Below are 26,606 nucleotides of genomic sequence, written 5' to 3'. Positions count from 1 at the left end.
CCAGGGAGCAGAATGGGAACAATAAACAGCAAACTACAACTTGCTTTAGGCTGGTGGAGGCCTGCTTCTGTCTGTGCCTCCACCTCCTGCAACACCTTCCAGAAATGCCGCTGGGAGTCCTAGGTGGCGGCAGGGCTGTGGGGACATGGCTGGCTCTGCAGACCGGCCTCAAGTGTCCCTGCCCCTGTTCCGACTGAATGGCAAGTGCGTTGGGTGTGCTCTTTTCTGCATGGATCCCGCTTGGAGTTCACACAGCATTCTGAGTCTATGACTTGATGGCCTTCCCCAATTGTGATGAACTCCCAACTATTAGCTCTGCACACGGCCCCCTGCGCCCCATCCTGGACTCCAAGTACATGCATGTCACACCCATTCCTGTCCCCCTGGTGTCCGCGAGCGCCCATCTGCAGGTTCGATCCTGCATGCTTCCTGGCCAGTGATTCTTCCTCATGCTGAGCCTGACCCGCTGCTTAGACTCTTGGACTCAGCATTGAGGTCTTAATTTCAGTTATTATATTTCTCAGAATTTCCATTTGACTGTCTTAATAGATTGAAGCTATCTGGTGAAAATCTCCAATTTTTCACCTTTTTCTCCCTATTTTTTTGAGCACCTTAATCACACCTCTTTCAATGCCTGATAATATCAATGTCTCCCCTGCGCATTCTTCTCGTGGTTCTGCCTGCTAAATTTGAGTGCGTGAGTATGGAGACTGGCAGTGGTCTGGGCCAACCTGCCCCTCCGGGGACTGAGCTGACACAGGGCAGGCTCAGCCACCCCTGCCCATCCCTGCTCCAAGTGTGTGGCCCTCTGGAGTGCTCGAGGGGTCAATCCCTCCCAACCCTGTCAGCACCCCAAAACTGCTGAGAGGTTCACCATATTGTCGAAGTTCTTTGCTTCTCCCTACCTTGCACCCCACAGTGTGCATCTGGCACAGGTTTTGAGAGACCTGTCTGGCATTTGGCATCTGGCAAAGGTTTTGAGAGACCCGCAGAGTGTCTGCTTCTCTGGCTCTCCTTCCGCACCAGAGGTGGCAGCCCCTGGGCCTCCCCTTCCCCTCTCAAGGCCTGCACTTGCCGAAGCTGTGCTCGTGGGTGAGCTTCCTAGGGCTCGGCCGGCGCTCCCCTGCACCCCGCTCCAGTGCCCACATGCATGGCCAGCAGATGCCCCCAGGGGAAAGGAGGCTGTGGAGTGCTGGCTCAGCCCTTCTGTGGTGTCACCTCCTCTGGGGTCTGCCCTCTTGGGCGCCTTTCCGCAGAATCTCCTAGACTCACATGCAACAGATCCCGTACCGAGGTCTTTCTGAGACTCCGGCTCTGCTGCGTGATAGCTATGTGTCCCTATTAGCCTCGTTTGGATATTTGTTAAGTTTGTTTTCGCTCTGTTAAGACGAAGTGCTGACAGACGTGCTAAAGGGGAAAGGGTTAAACTGATCTATTAACAATGGCATTTTCACACCCTTGTGTAAATCAGTTCCTTACCCTCCAAACCATCCTATAGCCAATATTGTTCAATCTTGTTCATAAGGTCAAACTCTGGCTCGCATCAGGATACACTAAACCCACCCCAGCCCCTGAATCCAATAGGAACGTCGTCAGAATGGGCAACGGTTCATCCCAAGCGCCTTTGTCCTTGGTGTGAACACAGCGGCGCGACTCAGCACCTGCTCCTTTCTGATCCTGAGGTCAGCCGTCAGTAAACCTCAACACAAACCTAAGGAATTACCATCCACGAGAATAAATCTGCTTCCCTTTTTCATCTCCTGTATCAATACTCAGAGTTGCTCAAAGATGCTCACTGAAAATCTTAAATCCACAAGTTATGTGTGGGGAGTAAAATAAAGTATGTCCTAGAGGACACGGTTGTGCTTACACTTTTACTTCCTGATTAGCTGATGAAAAGGGACAGGAGTTCATCAGACCTGCAATCTGGATTTACCTTTCCTGTGGAGATGAGCTGAGAATACCAACAGCCTCTGAACTCGGGTTTAAGGGAATACAGACGCAGAGACCAGCCAGTGAGGAGCCACGGCTCTGCGTGGGGACCACGCTGTTCTCTGGTACGCCTCGAGCAGAAACCATTCTCCATCCTTGCTGGACGGAGTTTAAATATTCTGATCTTTGCCTCAAAACTAATGACTTATTTTGACTACTGAATATTTCAGTGTTTTATAAACATTTACATATTTTACTGTATTTCTTTATTTTTCCAAATAAGTGGATACCATTATTCAAATAGAGTAAAAAACCTACCATCATAAAAAAACAGTAAAAAAACCTACCATCATAAAAATAAATTTCTTGTGTTGATTTCAGAAAGTTTAGGATACCATCCGCCTTTTCATTGGTACTTTTAACGTCTTCCTCATTGGCGTCTGTACTGTGCTCCCCATGGGCATCTGTGCTGTGCTCCCTGCAGGCGTCTGGACCGTCCTCCCCGTGGGCATCGGCACCATCCTCCCCATGGTCCTCCGCATCCTCCCGGTCACTCTCTCTCGGGCCTCCTTGCTCGCTGTCGCCCTCCTCAGGCTGGTACATGAAGTTGCTGCCAGAGGCTGTCGTCCTTAAACCAGCCGCTTTCTTCCTCTTCATCTGCTCCTTCTTCTTCAGTTTCCTCTTTTTATTTTTACTGATTGTGGGGCCATCTGTGGGCCGTGGCTGCAGTTTTTCTTGTAAAAGACTCTGCCGTTTCTCGAATTCTGCTTGTTCTGCATGATCGTTATTGGGATTCTTAAAACTTTTCCTGGATTTATGCTTTCTTGCTCTTCTTCTCTTTGGTTGGTCATGGAGCTCCTCATCTATAAAAACAAAAATTCAAACACAACCGTTTTCTGTACAACGGAACCAAACATATTAGGCCAAGTTTTCCATTAGAATCTTACAGATTCAGTAGGAAAGGAATTTAAAACATTTTCTTCAGTGATTCTCGACTTTATCGCAAGATCTACGTGATTGAGGAACCTGGGACTTACCCTTACGTAATGAGCGGCGGCCTTGTTCTTCCAGAGAGGCCCACACGGATACGGATATAGCACACATTCTCCGTTGCTACAGTCATGACAAATGGTGAGATTTCAGGGATGTAAGTGCTGTTGTGATTTTATTGGGAGTAAAATTTCAGGCGGGTGGCCTTGGGGAAAACACATTAATTCCTATTTTTGAAAATTGTACCTTGGCGCCTTCTAAGAGTTACTCGGATGGGAGAGCAAGTCATAAATAGCGGCGCCTTGCCCGTGTGAATCAGCACGAGGTCACATTTTGAAATGAGGATGGACTTTGGGCTCGTGGTCAGCGGCAACGGGTGGGCGGTGTGCCACGGACGCACCCCGCAGGCCTCCAACGAGAGCGTGGCGTCAGAACAGGGCTCGAGGACGGCAGTGGGGGGGGTCACGGAGCTGAAACAGTCACCGTGGGAGTCCTGCACACAGGGGCCGTGGGTGTACCCCCTCAGAGGCGGCGCGGACCGGGTCAGCGCCAGCCAGCGACTCCGCAGGCCGAGCGGACCCGGGAGCGCGACACTGGCCAACAAGTCTCGTGTTGGGAGTTCTTGCTTCCCAGCAACATCCCCCACCCGCGGTGTTATTGTGAGGAGTTCACGTGTGTGTGACGTGTGTGTGACGTGTGTGAGGCGCGGCACAGGGCGGACTTTATTGTAACCATCCACACGGTCACTATGCTGAATGAAAACCTCGTTCCCTATACGTTCTGCTCCAGGGCTGCACTCTGCCCTCTGACTTAGCTGGAAATGTCTCATTCGTGCCCACGTGGAGCTCCCTCCAGGTGGCCTAGCTTCTCAATCTCCTGGACAGCGCTGCTCGGCGCCGAGCTCCAGGCAGCTGTGTGACGGCATGACAGGGACTGGAACCGGCCGTGCTGGCGCGCCACGCCCAGAGCTTCTCCCCCTTCTCTGGGGTCTTCGCGAAGAGCGTCTTCCTTCAAGCTTCCCCAGCCTTGCCACCTGCCATGCTCGTACTCGGAGGCTTATTTCTCCTTCCAGGGGCTGAGCACAAGCACACAACTGATCTGCTGTTTTAAGAGGGAGGCAGCAAAGAGGCCATGAAACCATCAGTACATCACACTTTTCCACAGGGGCAGCTGTGTGTGTGTGTGTGTGTGTGTGTGTGTGCATGCGTGTACTTTGTACAAGGAAAACAACACACAGGAAGGTACTGTAAGCCCACACCCAGCACGCTAGCTAGACTCGGAGGGGCAGTGCCCACAGGGTGCAGGTGGCCATGGGCCAGGTGGCGCTCCAGACATCCCTACCTGTAGTTGTGCATGCAAGGTTCTTCCCACTCCCAGGTCCTCAAGGTATCGGGTGGCAAAGAGTTCCTAACGCTTCTGGAAAATGAAGTACGGAGTGGAATATCTTACGTACGAGCTCAAACAGAAGAAGAGCATACCCAATGCTGCTACGAAGGCTGTGAGAGCTCCACGGCCAGGCACACACATTTGACAACCGAGAAGAAAAGATGTTGGTGAAAAATTTTCATATGTGAGATGAAGGAAGAAAGTCTCCTTGGGGGTGGGAGTAAAAACACAACAAACCCCACAAAGTCCTGGATGGAAGGCAGGGGTAGCAACGACTCAAGAGGAAGGAAATGCAGCACAGTCTCCGGGCCACATTTCCCGCGTGACCGACACAGACGCTTTGTCCGTGAGCCCCCCGAGCAGAAACCTCTCTCAGACAAATCCTCTCCATCTCAGCGGAAACACACCCGTGACACACACACTTACACACCCGATGGTTTCTGCAAAGTCTCATCAGAGGCATCCGGTCTTTGCTGGGCTGACTGCGATAATGTCCTCAGGGTTAGCAAAGAAGAGTGGACAGTAAGAATTATTCGACAAGAAGACACTGAGGCATAGTTAAATTTTAAATTAGTCTGTGGTAGCACAGAAGAAAGAATCAATGTATAAATTGCATACAGAATCCTACCAGCATCTGGCTTGGCACTTATACTTTTGATGCAAAGATCTATGTAGAAAGTATTTCTTTATGGGAAAAGAAACCGATTAACTACAACAGTAATGATCTGGTTCTTTCTTCTTATCTCTTGGTCAAAAAAGAATAAATTTTTTTTTTTACCCATAACCTTTAAAAATGTTTTCATAATTTTGTATCATCTAAATGTTTCATGATAACCTCTGGCTGGGCCATTTCTGTCAGCCCGAGGAGGCTCGTGTGTGGGACAGTGGCAGCTCCCGAGCCTTCACAAAGGAGCAGGGGACGCAGGCGGGACAGGCCATGGCGGGGCACACCAGCGCATAGGAGACAGCCGCCAGTGCCGCTGACGGGAGGAAGCCCCGTCTGCTCATGGAGACAGATGACATTTCTGTGATACGTTAGGGCCGCCACACCACCGTGGTGCCACCACCCACACCTCAAGCTTGACCCCTTGACCTGCCTCTCACGCCCGTCCTCAGGCGGTCACAGCTCTGCCTCCTGAAGCGCCTGCACGTCCACACAGTGGGGCCTGCAGCCTGGCCTCCCCTCGCCCCACCAGCCTCGGTGAACGGGGCTGTCAGGCGGCCTCCCAGACCCCTCGGACCAGGCCAGACCCTTGTCTGTCCTCACTCAATGTCACGGGTCCCCGGGACTCTGATCCTCACGACCTCGGCTGAGGCGAATGTCCGCTGGGCCCTCGGTGCCGGCCGGCCTGACTGCAGGTTTTCTTTGACTTCTGTGAGCTGTAACCCACACGCGGTGGCCACTCTGGGCAGCCCAGACGGCGGGGCTGTGACGTGCTCACCCTGAAGCCCAGAGTTGAACACGGGGCAACAGTGGAGGCTCTGACACTGCTGCAGCATCAGTTAAGGGGCTGCCTCCATCTCTGTGTATCTCTCTGTTTCTGTGTCTGTCTCTGTCACAGCCTCTTTGTGTCTCAGTCTTAGTCTCTGTCCCTCTTAGTCTCTCTGTCTCAGTCTCTGTGTCTCTGTCTGTATGTCTCTGTCTCTGTGTCTCTGTCTCTCGATCTCTTTGTGTCTATTTCTGTGTCTGTGTCTGTGTCTCAGTCTCTATCTCAGTCTGTGTCTTTGTCTCTATCTCTGTCTCTCAGTCTCTCTGTCTCTCTCCGTCTGTCTCTCTATGTCTCTGTCTCTCCATCTCTCTCTTGGTCTCAGGACCCCAGGGCAGCAACCCCACCATGGTGGGCTGTCTCCACTGTGAACCTGTGAGCAGCTTCCCGTCTGTCCGCATGCACCTGCTGGGTGGGCTGGAGGGAAGGACACAGGGAGGTGGAAGGTAGGCGGAGAGAAAGGAAACAGGACTGATGATCGCAAGTTCCTGTTTTGTCTGGATTTCTTTCCTGGTTTACCGCAGTGTAACTGACAAGTACACTGTAACTTCAGGCATGCCGGCCCGCCTGGGTGCGTGTAGACACTGCACCCTGCCATCCTCCCACAGGGAGCGCTGCGTACGCTTAGCCCGCTTGTTCTGGGGCGCACAGACCCCACTTCCTGCCACAGTCTGTGTGCGGCGTGGCTCCCCATCTGCATCTGCCCTCCTCCAGCCCTGGGCACCTGGGCTCCCATGCAAACACCACCACTCCGCTTCCTGGGAACACACGTGGCACCGCCTCCACCGCTGTCCCCAAGCCCCGCCAATGAGAAGGGCCGCGAGTCTCGTCCCTCGCACCTGGACCAACACCACCAGTGCCTGGCGTCATCTACTGTCCACACTGGATGTGGAGGCAGATGAATGCTGAGCACTGTTGAAAACCGAGTTATTAGAAGCTGCGCTGTCAGCATGCCAGGAGGGCGGCGTGGAGCTGACTCCGGACCTACAGGGCCTAACGTTCACTGCACATTCTGCGCGGGTGCGAGGCCACCCATCAGAGCGCCATCCCAGGGGTCCAGCATCAGCCCCACAGGGGCAGAGGCCACATTTGTGCTAGACATAAGCGAGCCCTCCCCACCGCCCCCCAGGGTGGCCGACAGTTTCCGGCCCCCACACGAGGAAAAAGAGCCCTTCCCAGACAGCCTTGCACAGGAGGGGTTGCCTGAGGCTCAGTCTGGGGCTGCAGCGCACACACAGGGCTCAGCCCAGGGAGGCACCAGGAAGGATCCACTGGAAGGACTCTCAGATCTGGAGCTCTTTCTTCCATTCTGCAAACTCCCTGCCCTTCGAAAACAAGGTTCTTCTGCAATGGAAAGGACCTTAAGTGCTAATTTTCTGTGACTTCTGCTACCCTGACCTTGCATCTCACAAGAGAATCTGGGCTGCAGCTCCTTGAAGAGACTTTGTCCAAACATGCACTCCTCCATTGACTCTAGAGCATTCCATTTTCACGGGCCCACTACACACCTACAAACTTGCCTTCTTCAAACCCTCATGCACAATAAAAGCTATGGGAACATTTATATTAGGGAACCAGTGGCCTATTTATAATCTGAGAAGCACAGTAATTTTGAAAAGCTGCCATCCCCAAAACATACCTTTCAGACATGCTAATTTTAAAAATAATCACAATTTGTCAAAGTTCTCTCAGCTACTATTTGGCACCTACATTCTGATGAACTGCTGTAGTAGAAATAGTTAGATACCAAAAATAGCCATAGTCTCCAGCCTATTCCAATTCTTGCAGCTGTACCATGTTGCATTAAAAAAAAGCTAAGTATTTTAAAGGAAATGTGAGCTTTATTCTAGATTCGAAGGTAAGGCTACAAATGCATGTGATAATTACCCTTTGGCTCTCTGTCCTCTAGATGCTAAAGGCAAAGTAGTAAGCTTAGAGTTAGCGTTGTTTTATACCACACACATGACAGCCCTTGTTAAAATATGAAGATGTGAGGTGCTTCAAAGTACTTTCTTTAGTTTTTAAAGATTTTTTTATTTATTTGAGAGAGAGCGACAGAGGGAGAGGGAGAAGCAGACTCCCTGTTGAGCAGGGAGCCTGATGTGGGACTCGATCCCAGGACTCTGAGATTATGACCTGAGCCAAAGACCGCTGCTTCACCAACTGAGCCACCCAGGAGCCCCTTGAATTACTTTCATAGTCTGTTGTTTGCCTCAAATTCAGGACAGTATTGGCCAGTGACCGGTGCTGACTGCACACATTTAGCAAGGTGAGAATAGGGGTGCGGGTGGGGGGACGTGTCCCTGTTTCATGGGGATGTGTCTTCCTGGCTCTTGGGACTGTCCCTCCACCACCCAGGGACTGCGGGGATAGGGACAAGGGAGAGCCAGGCAGGGGCAGTTCTGCAGCCCAGCCTGCATACTGGGCAGAGGGGACTTTATAAGAGTTCCCTGTAACTTTAAAAAATGGAGTTGCTTGATCTTTTTTTTTTTTTTAATTGGTTCTGGATATCTAGAGCAGAAATTTCCAAAGAGAGCAAGAACGGGAAGCAGCTATGACAGATGGCCACAGGGCAGAGGTCTGACTGAGCTTTGCTTCAGTTCCAGGCTCTAATTGAGCTTTTAATTCCAAATAACATCAAAAGAATGCACGGGACCTTCATGTCATAGAAAGGGCACCTGCTTCAAACACTACAATCTGGGGGCGCCTGGGTAGCTCATTCGGTTAGTGTCAGACTTGGTTTTGGCTCAGGTCGTGATCTCAGGGTCATGGGATTGAGCTCTGTGTCAGGCTCCATGCTGAGCAGGGAGGCTGCTTAAGATCCTCTCCCTCTCCCTCTGCCTCTCTCCCTCTGTCTCTCTGACTCATCCTCTCAAAACCAAAACCAAAACACTACAATCTAGATAATACATTCTTCACGTAAGTCTGTCCGCCTGATGGCCATCAGATCACTTCGCTCTGAGAAGCCAAGATGTTCTGATCTGTTGCCACACTAATCTCCACTTTGCAAGAATGCAATACATACGGGGTCAACGTACACGACCTAACAATCTTCAGGTTCATTACTTCCTGCCTTCTTTTCTGAAACAGGTTTTGATACTACAATCACCTCCCAGTTCTCTAGGTTCGCTTTGAATGGCTTGAATTCTATGCTTTTGGAAAATGAAACTTTAGTCTTGAAAACTGAGAAATAGGCACTTGGTGGAAGAATAATCAGGTGGTGCCTCACCCACAAAAACACTCGGATGTAGTGGTGCCTGGGTGGCTCAGATGGTTAAGCATCTGCCTTCAGCTCAGGTCATGATCCCAGGGTCCTGGGATCGAGCCCCGCATCGGGCTCCCTGCTCAGTGGGGAGCCTGCTTCTCCTCTCTCTGCCTGCCACTCTGCCTACTTGTGCATGCCCTCTCTCTCTCCCTGACAAATAAATAAATAAATTCAATGACAAATAAATAAAATCTTTTAAGAAACCCCACTCGGATATGGACTTCTCAAAACAATTCATATTTAGAGTAATTCTCTGTGATAACTTTCAATAAAATGACCAATAAAATGGTTAAAGTTTTGAATTAATAAAATAAATGGTTTAATATATGGCAATAAAATCCCAAATCCTTTCGATAACATGTTAAAACCATGACACAACTCATTAAAGTTAAATTAGGTGAAGGGGGATTTCTTTTAAAGAATAGGTAAGTCAGGAAAGTAATGAAACAGTGTGAATAAGGAAGAGACACAGAAGTTATTCAATAAACACAAAACTATAGAAGGTTTCCATGAAGTAAATACGTCCTCCAAGAACAAGACAGACCAGGGACAAGGAGGGAAGTCGCAGGCTAAGCGGGCAGGCTATGTGCTGGGCAGGTGCGTCTGTGTCCCAGACTCCCTGAGCTGGAGGATGTGGGGACTCCGGGCACCTGTCTCTCACCTCTCACCTCTGGGAAAGACGCAAAGCAAGGAGCAGGGAGGGTGCTCAGGCTGGCCGCTGGGTACTGGGTGCCGACGGCCAGCGTGGACATACCAACCCTCTCCTGATGTGGCCCCGACCTGCGTGGTGGAGGCAGCCTCTCATGCAGTGCACCGTCCATCCTTGTCCACCAGCCCCGCAGCGCCAGTGGCTTCTGAACACACGTCTGCACAGGTGTTTGGGGTGCCCAAACTCAGATTTCCCTTGTGTGAACCCGTTCTCTGCTGATAGGACGGGCTTCACAGTAGCTTCCAGACAGGCTGACTGGTAACCAGACACCGACCATGCCGAGTCTGCTCCCAGGGTTATGTAGCTGCCCTGCTCTTCTGCTGTCCTGTGACATATGGCACGGCCACCGGGGGCTTAGCGATTGTTTCCCCTATTTGTGTCCTAAGGATAACATCATGATGCAACTTAGCTTAAAAATTTCAGTCATTACAGACCCAAACACGGTTCAACATTTCTTTTGAAAAATGGTAATGTGTGTTAATAATTAGATTGATATGTAGACAACATAGTCAATATAAGGATCCATTTATTTTAAGTGTTAACATTTCAGAACAACCCGTAGACCATGTATGTCCCTTGGGCAATGCCTACATGCAAACGAACGTAACTACTTTTATAAAGCAGAACAGAATGCAGCTGTTTGGCTGGGTTACATGCAGAACTCTTAGTAATGTAAAATAATTTATAAAAATATGGTGAAATGATAAATCTGACCCTTTACAACACTTTTCACAGGAACACGCCAGACCTTCTTATGATTCTTCATTCTCTGTGGCTAAAACTAAATCGTTCCTCTTGTTCATGAGCCGCCTTTGCTTACTGCCAAGCCCAGCTCAGACCCGCCGGCTTCCTTTGTCCCCAGGGCTCTCCTTCTGCTAGAAGCGTGCAGCACGGGAGGAGAAGACCTGTTATCGACTTTATGACTCACCTGCAAGCTCTAAGGGCTGCGTTTCAGCCACTTCTGTTTCTCCGATGTTTGACATAATAGGTTCTCAATAAAGAGCTTGCATTTCAGACCCAGCCATGATGCAAAAATAAGGAGACTGTGCAGAGCTCCTCATGCTCTAAAGTCCATAGCAAACGATGTTTATTTCTCTTCTCCACAAATAGGCATCAACTGTCTTTCGGAGCTGGAAGTATAGTGACACAAGGTCCACTTAGATCTTGGGATCCTCAGAGTTACTCCCTCACACAACCAAAAAGGCACTCTTTAATGCAGGGCTTCTCTTTCTCTATCAGACAGACTGGGGTGAACCTACAGGAGATCTGGGTTCCTTGGCTGTTTCCTAACGGGGGTTCCTTGGGTCACTTCATGTAGGGTTCTGGATGGCTGGGACCCTGGTGGCTTTGGGAAGCTCTCAGAGACGCCATCAGAGAGATGAGAGTGGCCTGGAGAATGCTGGGCATGAGGCCGCCTTCCCAAGGTCTGCTGGCTGGAAGTAGAGACCCCCAGGGGCTCATTCGTGGAAACCTGCTACTTCACAATGATTGGTTTTGGGTAAACTCGCGTTCTTAGAGGCTCTGATGAAGTGGAGATTCTGAATGGGACCAAGTGTGGGCATGCAGTGGGATTTATGTGCAGAATTCATGGGGTTCTGGCACTACCTCATTATTTCAGGGTACGGCAGAGGCTTAGTAAAATCCTTAACTCCACATTACCATTTTTATGCTGTGTCCAGAGCCAATGGCAGGAACCACATACCCCTGTTCCATGTTTACAGTATTTTTCATTCCTTATTACTCGGATAATTTACAAGAAGGTATAAATTACCCTGGAGAAGAATTTGTGAAATCCCATGTGAAACCATGGGTCACCGGTAACCAAATTTGTGTCCGTGTGTTGATGGGAGAGTGGGTAGCATGGAGTCACAGAGTGTGCTTTTCTGGAGTGAGCTGATCACTGGGGTTCCAGGAGGGTCCCACCAGCCACATCTGGGAGAACGTGGTCTGTGCACCTGTCACTTCCCTGACGCCTTTGGAAAGCACCACAAGATGCTCCTGGTTCACCAGTCGTGTTCGGTGCACGGTCGGGTTAGGCCATAGGGACACGACGGAGAAAGCAGACCCGGACGTGGGTGGATCTTCTGCTGTCTGTCTGCAGTGACCGTGTGCCAAGTGAAGGTGGCCCTGCTGGGCTCGGCCCCTGTCCCATCTCGGCCTCCATGCCCTTGCTCTCCATCTCCCTGGGAACATACAGTCTGCTGAACAGCCTACCCCACCATCAGTGTCCTGTTTGCGTGCCACACCCCCAGCTCACCGGCAAGCCTGCGGTGCGCGTTGCTGACTTGCTGTGGGACAGAGGGCGGGTCAGAGACGCTGCGTCAGAATTATTTTCATGAATCTTCTTTACTCATTATCACTTTACAGGACAATTAGTTCAAGGAAATCTAAATACTTAAACTGGGAGAGAAATCGGAAAACCGTCTATTCAAACCCCTCATTATACAGATGAGAAAAACATGACACAAGTGGGTCAGGAGCCTGGCGGATCACGTGGATAACACTGAGTAAGTATTCGGGTCTCAGACTCCCCACACGTTCCTCTTCCACTTTACCTCGCACCTCCAAGTGATCTACCTTCTTGTCCAGTGAGGCTGACAGAATCCCGTCATGGAAGGTCGGTGCAGACAGGCACGGGGATCACAGTCAGGTGACACTGTGCACCTGCGGCACTCTGAACTTTTGAGTGCGGCACAGACCCTCCTTTTGGACCCGGACCTGTGACCTTGTGTGCTGAGAACTGGCGTTAAGCCTGCTCAACAGAGTGGCTGCTCGGGTGCTGTCGAGGATGTGCGGCCCCGAAGCCTGCAGCTCACGTGGTTGGGTTCCTCCTCGGGAACATTTTGGCACGTACTGCTAGGGCTGCTACTTTGGCATTTCATGGGAATCCTCCTGGGTGGGGGTGCTTCTCAGAGCTGTAGGCTCTGCATGAGCCCCTCCTCCACGGTGTCCCTCCCCAGCTCTACACAGCAGGAAACCCACATGTGACTCATCGTCTAGCTGAAAATCTGGACCCTCTTATCAAACTCTCCCTATTTCTCCCAACCACTAGCAACCACTTTCCTATGCTCTGTTTCTAGGGCTTTGCCTTCTGTTTTTAGATTCCACATATAAGTGATACCATGTGGGATTTAACTTCCCCTCTCAGACTTACTTCATGTAGCAAAATACCTTCGAAGTCCATCCACGTTGTTGCAAATGGCAGGACTTCTCTCTTTTTCATGGCTGAACCACATTCTGTTGTATGTACATGATATGGTCTTTATCCACACATCCTTTGACGGACACATAGGGTTGTTTCCATGTTTCGGCTACTGTCAATAATGTGCAGTGAACATGGGAGGCAGGCATCTCTTCGAGATCTTGTTTCCATTCCTGTGGTTATATGCCCAGAAGTGGAAAAGCTGGATCACAGGGTAGCTCTTTTTGAATTGTTTGAGGAAACTCCATACTGTTTTCCAGAGTGGCTGCACCTGTCTGCATTCCCACCAACAGTGCAAGAGGGTTCCCCTTTCTCCACATCCTCACTAACACCTGCTGTTTCTGTCTTGTTGATTTTAGCCACTCTGACAGTATGAGGTTATTTCTCATTGTGGTTTTGATTTGCTTTTCCCTGATGATGAGTGATGTTGAGCATCTTTTCATGGGTCTGTTGGCTGTCTGTATGTCTGTTCATATCCTCTGCCCATTTTTCAATCAGACTGTTGTTTTTTGGCTACTACTGTATGAATTCTTTTTATATTTGGGACATTAACCCCTTATTGGATGTATACTTTGCAAATATTTTCCCCATTCAGTAGGTTGCCTTTTTGTTTTGTTGTTTCCTTTGCTATGCAAAATCTTTTAGTTTGATATGGTCCCAATAGGTTATTTTATTTTATTTTTTGCTTTTATTGACACTGCTTTTGGTGTCAAATTTAAAAAATCACTCACGAGAACTATGTCAAAGAGCTTTCTCCTCATGTTTTCTTCTAGCATTTTTATGGTTTCAGGTCTCCTATTTAGGTCTTTCATCCATTTTGAGTTTATTCTTGTGTGTGGGTAAGTGGCCCAGTTTCAACGTTTTGCATGTAGCTGTCCAGTTATCCCAGCACCGTTTATTGAAGAGACTGTTTTCCCCCATTGCATATTCTTTTTTTTTTTTTAAAGATTTTATTTATTTATTTGACAGAGATAGAGACAGCCAGCGAGAGAGGAACACAAGCAGGGGGAGTGGGAGAGGAAGAAGCAGGCTCCCAGCGGAGAAGCCTGACGTGGGGCTCGATCCCAGAACGCTGGGATCACGCCCTGAGCCGAAGGCAGACGCTTAACGACTGCGCCACCCAGGCGCCCCCCCATTGCATATTCTTGCCTCCTTTGTCAAAGACTCATTGACCCTATGGCTGGGTTCATTTCTGGGCTCTCTGTCCTAGTCCACTGATCCCTGTGTCTGTCTTTGTGTCATTACCACACTGTCTTGACTATTACAGCTTTGTAGTGTATCTGGAAACCTGGGAATATGAAGCCTCCAGCTTTGTTCTTCTTTCTCAAGATTGCTTTGGCCACTTGGGGTCTTTTGTGCTCCATACAGATTTGAGGATTGTTTGTTCTATTTCTGTGAAAAATGCATTGGTAATTTGATAGGCATGGCACTGAAACAGTAGGTTGTTTTGGGTGGTGTGGACATGTTAACAATATTAAGTCTTCTAGTCCATGAACATGGAATGTCTTTCCATTTGTGTTGTCTTCAGTTTCTTTCATCAATGTCTTATCAGAGTACAGCTCTTTCACCTCCTTGGTTAAGTTTATTCCCAGATATTTCCTTCTTTTTGATGCAGTTGTAAATAGGATTGTTTTTCTGATTTCATCTTCTAATACTTTGTTGTCAGTATATAGAAATGAAACTGATTTCTGTATACTGATTATATATTCTATATCCTTACTGAACTTATTAGTTGCAATAATTTTTTGGTGGAGCTTTAGGCTTTAGTCTTTAATGAATTTTGCTTCTTCCATGCCAATTTGGATGCCTTCATTCCCTCCTCTTGCCTGATGGATCTGGCCAGGATTCCAGTGCTGTGTTGAGTATACGTGGTGGGAGTGGATGTCCTTGTCTGAAATAATGTCCTGCCTTATTTTCTCAGTGTCTCCTTCTGGAACATTTATTAGTCGAATACTTATTAACCAATATCCAATAAAAATATTCACAATACATTCTATTATTGTAATGCATTCACTTAAAGCTAAACTAGTGTAAGTTTACCAAAATGTAAATATTTCTCTGATCCAAGTTTCTCACGAATATGTACCAATGATGGTTTGGAAAGTAAGTGACTATATTTTAAGAAAATAACAGGCAATCGGCACAAATGGGGCACCCCTTGCTTTTTAAAATGTGGGCTAAAAAGCTGATTGCACTGGCACATTATTTAAAATTAATAATCTGATATCCGGTGCCACATGGTCTTCAATCAAACATTCACCTAAAGTTGCGCAACTCACTTCCCTGAGATTGGGAGGGACCCAGAGTGTCAGGTGTGACTGTCAGTAAAATGCCAAAGAAACAAAATGTGAGCATATGCACAACAGCTCCAGCCTCTGAGAAGCGACATGGGCCTGGGCAGGTGGCACGAGAATGCGTGAAATCTTCCCCAAGGCCAGCTACTTCTGTCAGCTCGTTGACAGGCCTGTGCAGCTGAGGCAGGTGGTTCCGGTGAGGGTGTGTCAGTGACTCCACCTCCATGGCCCCTCACAGCCTTGTTAGTGACCCAGGAGAGAGCAGAGGTGCTCACACAATTAAATGTTTTAAGTCTCACTGCAGCAAATCAGCAGGACAAGAATGAAAAACTGCTGACTCTCACCCTGCCTCTGTCACAACCTGAGCAGATGTGATGTGTCTGGAATGTGGCCCCTGGTCAGCAGATTTTGGCGGAGTGCCCTCTCGGCCTCTACCTTGACTGCAGCTGAATTTCTGAAAACTGCGCCTTGTCAGTCAGACAAGCCAGGGCGTGGAGCTCCGTGCTCTAGTGAGGACGTCGGAGGCCTCCAAGAAGCCAGGGGCCCGGGGTCCTCAGCACAGACGTGGACAACAAGGGCTGAGGCCTCCTGCCTTAGAAATGAGGCCCGGCCTGTCCCAGCACACCAAAGGGACGCTATCTGGCTCACAGGGAGTCCACAGGGAACCACGCAGTTAGCTTGTGCTTCCTAAAAGCCACCAAGTGCTTCCTTTAGTGCTTGCTATTAAAAGAATAATCGTAAGACTTGATTTTAATGATTTTGCAGATTCATCTGAACGAAACCATGGGGACATGGTCAAAGCCACTGGCGGTTACGAACTCCGAGAGCAAACTGGCTCTCTCCTCACTGGCTGCTTTCGCCCACTGCCCAGCATCGGCAGAAGACCCAACCCCACAGCACTGGTGCCTCAGGGAACAAACAGCTGGCCATGCTCATGTTGGTATGAGTTTTGCAATAAACTCGACTGTGTTGGCGCACAAATCCGGGTTGTTACCCCCATTAAGCAGACATGGAAAATGAGTCCAGAGAGGAGAGAAAGATGACACACATAGACGACAGTGTGCAGACGCTGGTAGGCAGAGTGCAGACACAAGGAAGGAAGCCTGGGCTGGGCTGGAGGGGCCTCGTGGGGCACATCTCACAGGACACCGCGGACTATCATGGGTCACAGTGAGGAAGGTGAAGGGATGCCCAGCAAGCCTTCACCGCCAGGTTGGAAGCAGGGCCTGTGTGAGGACCTCTCAGGTGGCTCAGCTGCGGATGGGGGGGATGCGGAGCCCTCAGGAGGGAGTTGCGCGAGCGGGACAGTGAGGGAAGCATCTGGGATCGCAGGAGCGCCGTGGAAGATGTGTGGGTGGCGGGAGACGCTGAGAACAGGCCCAGAGGCTGGCAAGCACAGGTGCTGGCGCATTGGGCGGGGCTCCCGAGAGAAGCAACCCTGCTCAGTGTTCTGAACTGGATCCACTGGGGAGGTGGCCCCAGCTTGCCTGCTGCATTCCCGGCTGAAAGCTAGCCAGGCCGGGGTCCTGCTCCCAGGTTTCAAACCTGCGCTGCACCCCACCTGGGAGTGTGAAGGGCAAAGTTACTGGGCAGATGGGACAGGAACTCGAGAGCAAGGAGCCCCTGAAACGCGACGGGAAAAGTGTGTGGGCTTTGGAGATGGTTGTGAACCAAGCAGGGAGTCAGACTTCCCAGGGGCAGGATGAAGAAGGACAAGCTCCTGCAGGGGACTCTCAAACCAGCATCCTTGTGAGCTCACTTGGAGCCAGCCCGGCTGGGAAGACAGAGCAATGAACCTAACCAAAGTGGTCAAGGATCTATACTCTAGAAACTATAGAACACTGATCAAAGAAATGGAGGAGGAAGACACAAAGGGATGGAAAAACATTCCATGCTCATGGATTGGAAGAATAAACATTGTGAAAATGTCTACGGTGCCCAGAGCAATCTATACTTTCAACACCATCCTTATTAAAATACCATTGATATTTTTCAAGGAGCTGGAACAAACAATCCTAAAATTTGTATGGAACCAGAAAAGACCCCGAATCGCCAAGGGAATGTTGAAAAAGAAAACCAAACCTGGGGGCATCACATTGCCTGACTTCAAGCTACATTACAAATGTGATCATCAAGACAGCATGGTACTGGCACAAAAACAGATACACACATCAGTGGAACAGAATAGAGAACCCAGATATGGACCCTCAACTCTATGGTCAACTAATGTTCAACAAAGCAGGAAAGAATATCCAATGGAAAAAAAGACAGTCTCTTCAACAAATGGTGCTGGGAAAACTGGACAGCCACATACAGAAGAATGAAACTGGGCCATTCTCTTACACCATACACAAAGATAAACTGCACAGAAAGGAAACAATCAACAAAACTAAGAGGCAACCCACGGAATGGGAGAAGATATTTTCAAATGACATTTCGGATAAAGGGCTGGTATCCAAGATCTATAAATAACTTCTCAAATTCAACACTCAAAAAACAAAGAACCCAGTCAAGAAATGGGCAGAAGACATGAACAGACAATTCTCCAGAGAAGACATACAAAAGGCCAACAGACACATGAACAAGTGCTCCACGTCAGGGAAATTCAAATCAGGGAAATTGATCAGGGAAAATTCAAATCAAAACCACATTGAGATACCACCTTACACCAGTTAGAATGGCAAATAATAAAAAGACAGGAAACAACAAATGTTGGTGAGGATGTGGAGAAAGAGGAAACTTCTTACACTGTTGGTGGGAATGTAAGCTGGTACAGCCACTCTGGAAAAAGTATGGAGGTTCCTCAAGATGTTAAAAATAGAGCTACCCTATAACCCAGCAATTACACTACTGGGTATTTACCCCGAAGATACAGACGTAGTGAAAAGAAAGGACACAGGCACCCCAATGTTCATAGCAGCAATGTCCACAATAGCCAAACTGTGGAAGGAGCCGAGATGCCCTTCAACAGATGAATGGATAAAGAAGATGTGGTCCATATATACAATGGAATATTACTCAGCCATCAGAAAGGATGAATACCCACCATTTATGTCAACATGGATGGACCTGGAGGGCATTATGCTAAGTGAAATAAGTCAAGCAGAGAAAGACAATCATCATATGGTTTCAATTATAAGTGGAACATAAGGAATAGCACAGAGGACCACAGGGGAAGGGAGGGAAAACTGAATGGGAAGAAATCAGAGAGGGAGACAAACCACGAGAGACTCTGGACCCCGGGAACCAAACTGAGGGTTACAGAGGGGAAGGGGGTGAGGGGATGGGGTAACAGGGTGATGGGCGTTAAGGAGAGCACGTGTTATGATGAGCACTGGGTGTTACACATAACTAATGAATCGCTGAGCACTATATCAAAAACTAATGATGTACTATATGCTGGCTAACTGAACATAAAAAAGAAAAAGCAAAAAGCCACAGGGAACATGCCAGAAGACACCTGATAACCCCAGGGAGCATTTTCAGTCACTGAAACGAGAGACTGGAAAACCTAAAGGGCAGTTTGTTGGTGCTGAACAGACTATAACTGTTACAGTCACTAAAACTGTTAAGAATGAAAATATCATATAATACAAATGTTATTATAACCTAAAGCAAGCCGGCACTATCAATACACAGATACATTCTGTGTCATGAAGAGATGTAAGTAGCTGTGGGTATACACTATCATTAAATTATTTAGGTGTTAAATATACTTTCTTGTTGTGGAAACAATCTGCGGGCTAGGAAGGCAGCAGGGACCAACCCAGGGAAGAGGGAAGGCAACAGTAACCCCACAGGAGGCAGGGGGATGCTGCAGACAGCCTGGTGTGGTGGAGGGGCCTCGCCACCTGTCTCAGGGTAAGAAACTGGGTGCAGCTTCTGCGTAACGGCTCTTTGAACAGGGCAGATGCCCCGGGCAGTCCCTGACTAGACAGATGGCCAGTACTCAGAATCCCGGGCCCACTGCCCTGGAGCCCTCCTGGGACAAGGCTGCCAGGACTGAGCACTGGCCCGGTGTACACATCCTCTCTGTGGTGCCAAGCCCCAGGGAAGCGGAGGGGAGCACTGGACGAGGCGGGCACGTCCAAGCAGGAAGGAGAAACACACCCACACCAGCCATTTGGGGAAGAAAGACAGGCCTGCGGTCATGGGTCTGACCAGTCATAGATTATTCCAGACAAGTGAAGCCAGCCTGGCGGGATGCTCATCAAGGGAAAATGACTTCGCGTAGGTGCTTTCTCTTGTTGTCACTGCAATTATAAGGAGGGAGACGACCTCATTCCAGATATTTAGCTCTCATCGATCTTCGGGGTCTACAGAAAGTTCATGAAATATGTTATAATAACTAAAAGGGGCGCTTGGGGGGCTCATTTGGATAAGCATCCATCTCTTGATTTGGGCTCAAGTCATGATCTCAGGCTTGTGAGATCGAGCCCTGTGTCGAGCTCCATGCTGAGTGGGGAGCCTGCTTGAGAGTCTCCTTCTCTTACCCTCTACCTCGCTCCCTCCCCCTCTCTCTCCCTCTCAAAACAAAAAACAAAAAACAAAACTAAGAAAAGTGGGCAGCATCATGAAATACACAGCAGTCAATACTGGGGAAGGCCATAGAGAAATGGACACAGTTACCTAAGAATTAATAACTGATCAGTTTGCGGATTAGTAAACCTGGGGAGTTCTCAAGATAATGGAGCTCTTCTGAAAAACAGGACAATGATAAGAGAATGGGTGGAGATGGCGGATTTGTCCAGCACAAGCCCCGCCCCTGAACACACCACACTCGCCAAGGCTGCATCTACAGCAACTCGACCCCCCTTCCCAGGGTCCTAGTCCTGGGGCACCTGAGGGGTTCCGGGGACGGTGCGAGGGGCGGGGAAGGCCATCTGTGCTTGCCTCTCAGCTGGGGTGCGGTGCTGCCATCCACCCAATGGCCTGTGAGGCCCGTCCAGCCCAAATGCCACTGATGCCACTAGGAAGGAAAGCTGGTCCTGAGAGTCCCGATGAGAAGAATCAAGAAGATCAGGCAAAGGTGGGAATTTGCTCTCTTACAAAGATTAAAAAAAACTAACAAACCACTAAGGAGAATTAACAGATAATTCAAGAAAAGGTATGGGATTTAAAATGGTAAATCTATTTTTTAAAAAAGACATGGACCTACACCTGCTCCAATAAAATATATTTCGGATGGATCAAACATTTCACGTAAAAATTCCCAAAGTAGGGATGCATAAAAGGGTGCTTTCATACGTTTATTAAGACAGTTGCTTTTATTTGTTCTTTGGGGTGTTGTCATTTCTGTTTTGCTTATTCTACCAGGGTGACAGCTTGCCACATTTTTAGGAAATTCACTTTCACCGACGTGAAATGTGCGACTATCCTTTCCTATTTTGTTCCTTTGTGTTTCACCCATGCATATGGTGTACTTGGCCGTGAAGAACCTTTAAATTTCTGCAGAGGCAGATCTGTCCGCCAAGCTCCGAGGCTCAGGAAGAACGTCCCAGACACACCGTCTCCTCATGTGACCAGCAGGACATGCTGTCCAGGGAAGGGGCTAGAAGTTCCAGCTGAAAAGGCCCAGCTTTGAGAGAAAGTGAACTCCCTTAGTCGGCCTTCATGACTGTGAACTCAACAGCTTTCTGAAAGATAGTTTGTGAACAGGTCCTGATATTTAGAAACATGTGGACTCTTATGTGAGAGTCTGTATTCAGGAGGAAATCAGACTGTAGCGTTTACGTACAATGTGCGAACTGCAGCAGTGTAGAAACTTCCAGACAACTTGGTTTCACAAAACAGATTTCAGCTGTTTAAAAACACGGTATACACATATCTGTATGCTGTGAGAAGGGAAACTCCGTACTGCAGCACAAGAGACAAGTAAACTGCGTGCATGCGTCACGTGCAAGGGGGGACGTGCGGAAGATGCTCACTAGAAGCCTCTGGCTAGTGGCCTTACTCTCTCTGCATCGTCTGTCATGCATGACTTTTCTGTAGTAAGTATTTCTGTGTGCAATAAGAACAAAGTACTTTCATTTTAGCAAAACAAAAGCAACAACGATCAGAGGAGCACACAGAAAAGGCCCCTCTTCCGAGAGACTGAGCCTCCCATATCTGTGTAACGTGTAAACTTTTTGGTCGAGGTTCCAGGACTTCATCTGTGCCCGTGGCCGGCAGGAACTTGTGTCCTGATGACCACAGGACATTTGGCAAGCCGCAGAGCTCACTGTGGTGAACGGCAGCGGGAGGAGGGGAGGCACGAGTGTTTGCCACTAAGAGCAGAGCAGGGGAAGTCGCAAGGGCAAATGGAGGAGGACAGCTGGTGAGAACATTTAATTCAGGGAAGAAGGGAGGGGATTCAGGGCAGGCAGCGGTGGCCGGGAAAAGCGTGTCTAAATGAGATGGATGTACGAGCACCTGTCCTGCGCCCAGGTCACCTGCATGTACGGGCTCACCAGAGGCTGCTGGGCTCCCTGCTGGAGCTGGGATTGAAATCAGTGGACCCAGCCATAATTCTGTTTCTAAGGACACGAGGGGGTTTTGAGGCTTGTTGCTACCTAACAAAAAGCTGGATTCTTCGTTTGGCGGTTCAAAGGTGTTGACTAACCATGGGGCCAAAGGAACAACAGTCTCTGAGCCACAGAAGACAAACATGAGAGGCGAGATTCTGTTCTAAGACTAATACGCTGTGAGGCCAACGGGGCACAGAACCCTCCTTCGGGAAGGATGAGTGAGGCCCACAGAGCTGCCAACCAGGGCATGCTGGAGACAGTGGGAAACACTCAGGGGAAGTGCAAACAGTAATTGTGGGGCGCATTTGAAATGCGCCCGGGTCACTGGAATGCCCCACAGCACTTTCACATCAGCATGGTGTTCCGGGCTGATCTCCACTCCCAGCACACAGTGACAGCGCAGTGTGGGAAACATGTGCTCTGGCCGCACTGGCAGCACCTCCAGGGGTGGTGTGTGGGGGTGAACATGCTCGCACGTGTGCACCTGCTCCCGGCATGTGCTGGGGTGTGGACGCACTCATGGGCCAAGCTCTGCTGTGCCAACGGTGTGTGAGTGCTTTCACCTCTACAAGGGAGGCACTGCAGGGTCAAGGCCAAGCTCACCCAGAAGGAAAGATGCTCACGACAGTCATGGTCTCTCCATCCTCACCGCAGCTCCTCCAGGGTCAGAAGCACTGACCAGGGGCAGTTTCCTTCTCTCGAGGAAAGTCAACACATCTGACTGCTACTCCTGGGAACACCTGCCCTCCATCACCCATGCTGGCTCAGGTCACGGCGCCCTCTCTCCCTCACTGTGCCCCAGACGTGCCAAGTCCAGACCCCAGAGGTCACCCGCTCCTGGGACGCCGTCCTAAGTCCCTGCAACGCTGATCCAGAAACTGCTCACACCCACTCATGCTGCACACGCGGTGTCTCTTTGCCTGCGGTCCTGCTACCCTCTGTCCATCGTCCCTAAGCCATGCTTTCCACAGGATCAGGTGCCCTGCCTGCGCACACGTGTGGATGTCCCCAAGGTCACTCTGTGCTCCGCGGCATTCACTGCCGCCTGTTGTCAGGTAACTTACTATGCTCTACATCGGCTGTGCATGCGAGTCTCCCTGTGACGAGCCCCTCATGCAGCACCCTGTCTGCCAACTTTGTGGTCCCAGGGTTTGACCACACAGCCAGCACAAACATTTAGCAGGCATTTACTTAGTTAGGAGAACTCAGAGTGGAACACTGTTCACTCCTTTTACTTCCAAAAAGGGTAGGGCGTAGCTTAGAAAAATCAACCTCTTAAGGACTCAATCGAAAAAGAATGATGCAAGCATTGAGAGGTGGGGAGAGGTAACTATCAGAGAGCAGAGATCAAGGAAAACAACTGCAACTAAAGACAACAAAAAGATAAAAGATAAAGACAACAAAGACCTTGATCTGAGCTTCCTGGCAGCCAAAGTAAAAAGAGTGTATCTGAGTAAAATGTCTCTTGTCCAATAAGAAGCAGCACACCAGCTCCCAACAACCAAAGCATTTTCTAGCACTGAATGCTAAAGCGAACTGTCACTTGGATTTTTATACAAACGTCAGGGGATGTACAGTGAATGAAGAACAAAGTTCTAAATGATGGTTTTATAAAAACAAGCTAACAACAAAAACACTCTCCAGGCCTTTAACTAACCTCATTAAAAATGAAATTCCACAATGATATTGTTACAGAAAGGGGTGCTGACATACAGTAGGTGCACAGCTTTCTTACGACCTGACTTGGCATAGTAGGAGTGCTCACCAAACCCCAGGAACGGAGTGACGGGTTCTCCCCTCCCACACCTGCACCAGCACCACAGAGAACCCAGGACACAGGCACACGGACACACTACACACCTCTCCCTCTGAAGGTGACACGGAGGCTGCTCGGGGGAGGAGCCTGGGGCGTCTGCAGGAGGGCTCTCTCTCATGAACAGCTCCGCATCTGCTCATGTTTCCACCAGCGGGCTCCTGAGTCCCTGGGGTCCTGCCGGGCGGTGTGCTGGGGAGATGGCCGAGCTGGCGCATTCTCAAGACGAACAACACTTACTACCTGGCCGCTGGGAGGACTTTCGCGGTAAGGTCCTGGGTTACGTAACGTCACATAGGGCAGCCTTCCTGGGGGTGCACTGAGTCAGTGAGCAGAACAGTGTTTCTGCCAGAGAAATGACTCAGCCATTTCGCATTTTCTATGGAAGAGCTACCAAGAAGGATGGCTTCTGTTCTACAGGTGATGGGCCATGGTTTACTGGCTTGTTGAGAACAACGTGCAACAGCAACACCACATGAGCAAGAACAGAAACACCAGGTGTCCAAGGCAGGAAGGAGCACAGAGAGCATGGATTTCTTCTTCTCGAAAGCTGTACCAAGGCACTTGCGTGCATGCAGAAGGAGGGGGATCCTGCAGTCCCATAGTACCCATTTGGTTTGACAAAGCTCCTTCCTTTCCTTACAGCTCCCGCCAGCCCATTGCTAACAAATACTAAGCCTGAGAGAATTCAGAGTCTGGATTTGTTACATTCATAGATTACCCACAGAATGGGAAAAGTCTGGACAGAAGGGGGCCTCAGGGGGAGTGGTGTGGGGATGACCAATGACCAGGACGGGGGCTCCCCGCTGGTTCCCGGGTGGTCTGGGGACTCAGGTGCTCTGGGTTGTGGCCAGGCCCTGCACGAGGGCCTGGTGAGGGTGTGCAGAACCTATAGGCCACAAGCAGCTGGCCCGGCGGTCACACGTGGTTGAGAAGGCAGGGCAGAGTCGCCCTTTTCCTCCTGAAGTTTTCTCTAAGCTACTATGTCACTGACTTACTGGTCCTGGGTATTCACAATGGAAGTCAATGGCCAGAAGTGGTTCTTTGAAAAACAGAAACAATTTGACTTTTTCTTCTTTTCCAACGTCAGTGCTCATATTCTCTGTGCTTAAAATTGCAAACAGAAAGATTCAGGACTCCTTCTCCCAGCTTCCCCATCTGCACACCTCCTACCTGGCACATGCTCAGCACATGCTGCGGCTCGACCCCACCCCGCAGAGCTGGGCGCTTGGGCCTCTCTGAACACTCGCTCATTCTGGAGACCACTGGTAGGAGGTGTGGGTGAACAGCAGTTGCTGAAACTTCCTCCAACTTTATTACCTCCAGTGCCCTGCAGCGGCCCACTTCCTGGGCTGACAACAGGAAGAAAATATTTGATAAACAGTAAACAAAGCAGATGGAAATAGAGATGGGTTCCAAGTGTCGAAAAGGGAAAGATACGGCCTTCCCAGCCTCGATCTGATGACTAAGTTATTTGAAGCTCTTCTGGAAAAGTGGGCAGTGTTTTCAGCAGCGCTGACTTAGGAAACTGAACTCACAGGGCCTCCAGAAAGAATCACTTCAAGTCCAGACATGGTCCCTGGTTGGTGGGGAGACCCCCATGGCAGACAGCTGCTCAGGGTCCCGAGTCAGAATGGACAGAGCAAGGTGCACAAGACTGTGTTCAGTGATGGACCTGTCCACACTCTCCTTAGAGGGTGCCGGCCAGGGACGCAAGTCCCATTACCCACGTCTCCACCACACCCTTCCCTGATCACGACTTCTGGGAAAAGGAGGACCCACGCCCACAATAGGTAACACAGGAAGAGACAATTAACAGAAAGATTCTGCCTAACAAATCACAGACATGTATCCTGTAATAATGTTGCAGTCAACATTGTCCAACTCACTAGTGCACTTGCCAGGTTACCATGGAATTCTAACGGAGTGACTCGTCAGTAGGCAGCCCCCTGGTCTTCACTGTTTTGCTCTCAGCTATGGGCCACTCTCAGGCCAGCAGTGGCACAGGACCGGCGGGCTGCCCTCTCGGGGGGCAGCTTTTAGCTGGGACGCACTTGCCCAGTTGTACCAACATCCCTCTACCTTCTGTGAGGACACCACTCCAGCTCAGAGCCTGTGGATCACAGGACAGACTCAGCTTTTGACACGGGGATCCCGGACGCAGCTGGGCCCTCACTGGCCTCATCAGCAGAGCTAACTGTGCACAGCTGCGGGCGAGCAGAACTGTGTCCAGTGGCATGGGAATGAGTCCCACACGTTTTTTACTGAATGTACTAAGTACATGCGAAATATGTTCACCAAAGTCATTGATCTTCATAAGAACGTGTTAACATTTCTAATTAAATAATTTATTCATCTAACAATTATATTCTAAAGATTTTCAACAGGGTTGAAAAGATGACTAGATTATTCCTTAGCTACCCCATTTTTGGTTTTATGGTTTCTCATCCTTCAGTTAGGGACTCGGGAAGATCAATGTATAAGGAAACCACATTCTCTTGATATTCAAATTAATTAAGGTTTAGAGTATAGAGTTTCTTAGTTTATACTAGTTAGAAAATCATCTGGGTAAAATTTTTATTTGACAATTCCAAATTATTCTTTACTTCGCTTTAATGTGAAAGCAGCACACGCACCAAAGCAGGCACTTTACATTCCTTCATTCACAGGGCGTTCAACCATAAAAGCAAAACAGTCATTCAGTTCTTGCACAAAACAGATGCAAAGGAAGTTATTTCCATGATTACAAAACTGACTTATAACCTCAGAAATTCTGAAAAAATTGCAAAAATCAAGAAAAAAGTTCTACTTAAACTAAAACAAGTACCATTGACATTGTGGTGTATTTAATAGTAATCATCCCTGGTCCCATTCCGGCTGAAACTCCTCCCACCCTGAGTCTGTCTTCCCATCATTTTTAATGAGCGCAAGACACGTTCAGCCCACCGTGTGGCCGTCTGCGGACATGTTCACCTGACCCTCTGTGAGTCTGTATGAGTGAGACACTGTGGAATCACGCCTC

General features: G+C 49.2%; 1 protein-coding gene across 3 annotated transcripts in view; it reads right to left on the bottom strand.

Annotated features, from left to right (window-relative positions):
* The window catches only part of ERICH1 (glutamate rich 1), a 60,967-nt gene that overhangs the window by 4,343 nt on the left and 30,018 nt on the right, over nucleotides 1-26,606 (bottom strand). For 2 of the 3 annotated variants that reach the window (XM_045811171.2, XM_045811170.2), the window contains exon 4: nucleotides 2,280-2,795. In XM_045811171.2, coding sequence (XP_045667127.1) covers nucleotides 2,280-2,795 — 516 coding nt within the window. Of the gene's footprint in view, nucleotides 1-2,279; nucleotides 2,796-2,969; nucleotides 26,601-26,606 lie in introns of those variants that run through there. The other variant, XM_087856484.1, reaches the window with a different exon arrangement.

Source organism: Ursus americanus, chromosome 27, assembly GCF_024610735.1.
Source record: "Ursus americanus isolate L20-20 chromosome 27, mUrsAme1.1.p, whole genome shotgun sequence".
NCBI classification, from domain to species: domain Eukaryota; kingdom Metazoa; phylum Chordata; class Mammalia; order Carnivora; family Ursidae; genus Ursus; species Ursus americanus.
The sequence above is the reverse complement of the archived record's forward strand: the minus strand, read 5'-3'. Positions and strand labels throughout refer to the sequence as shown.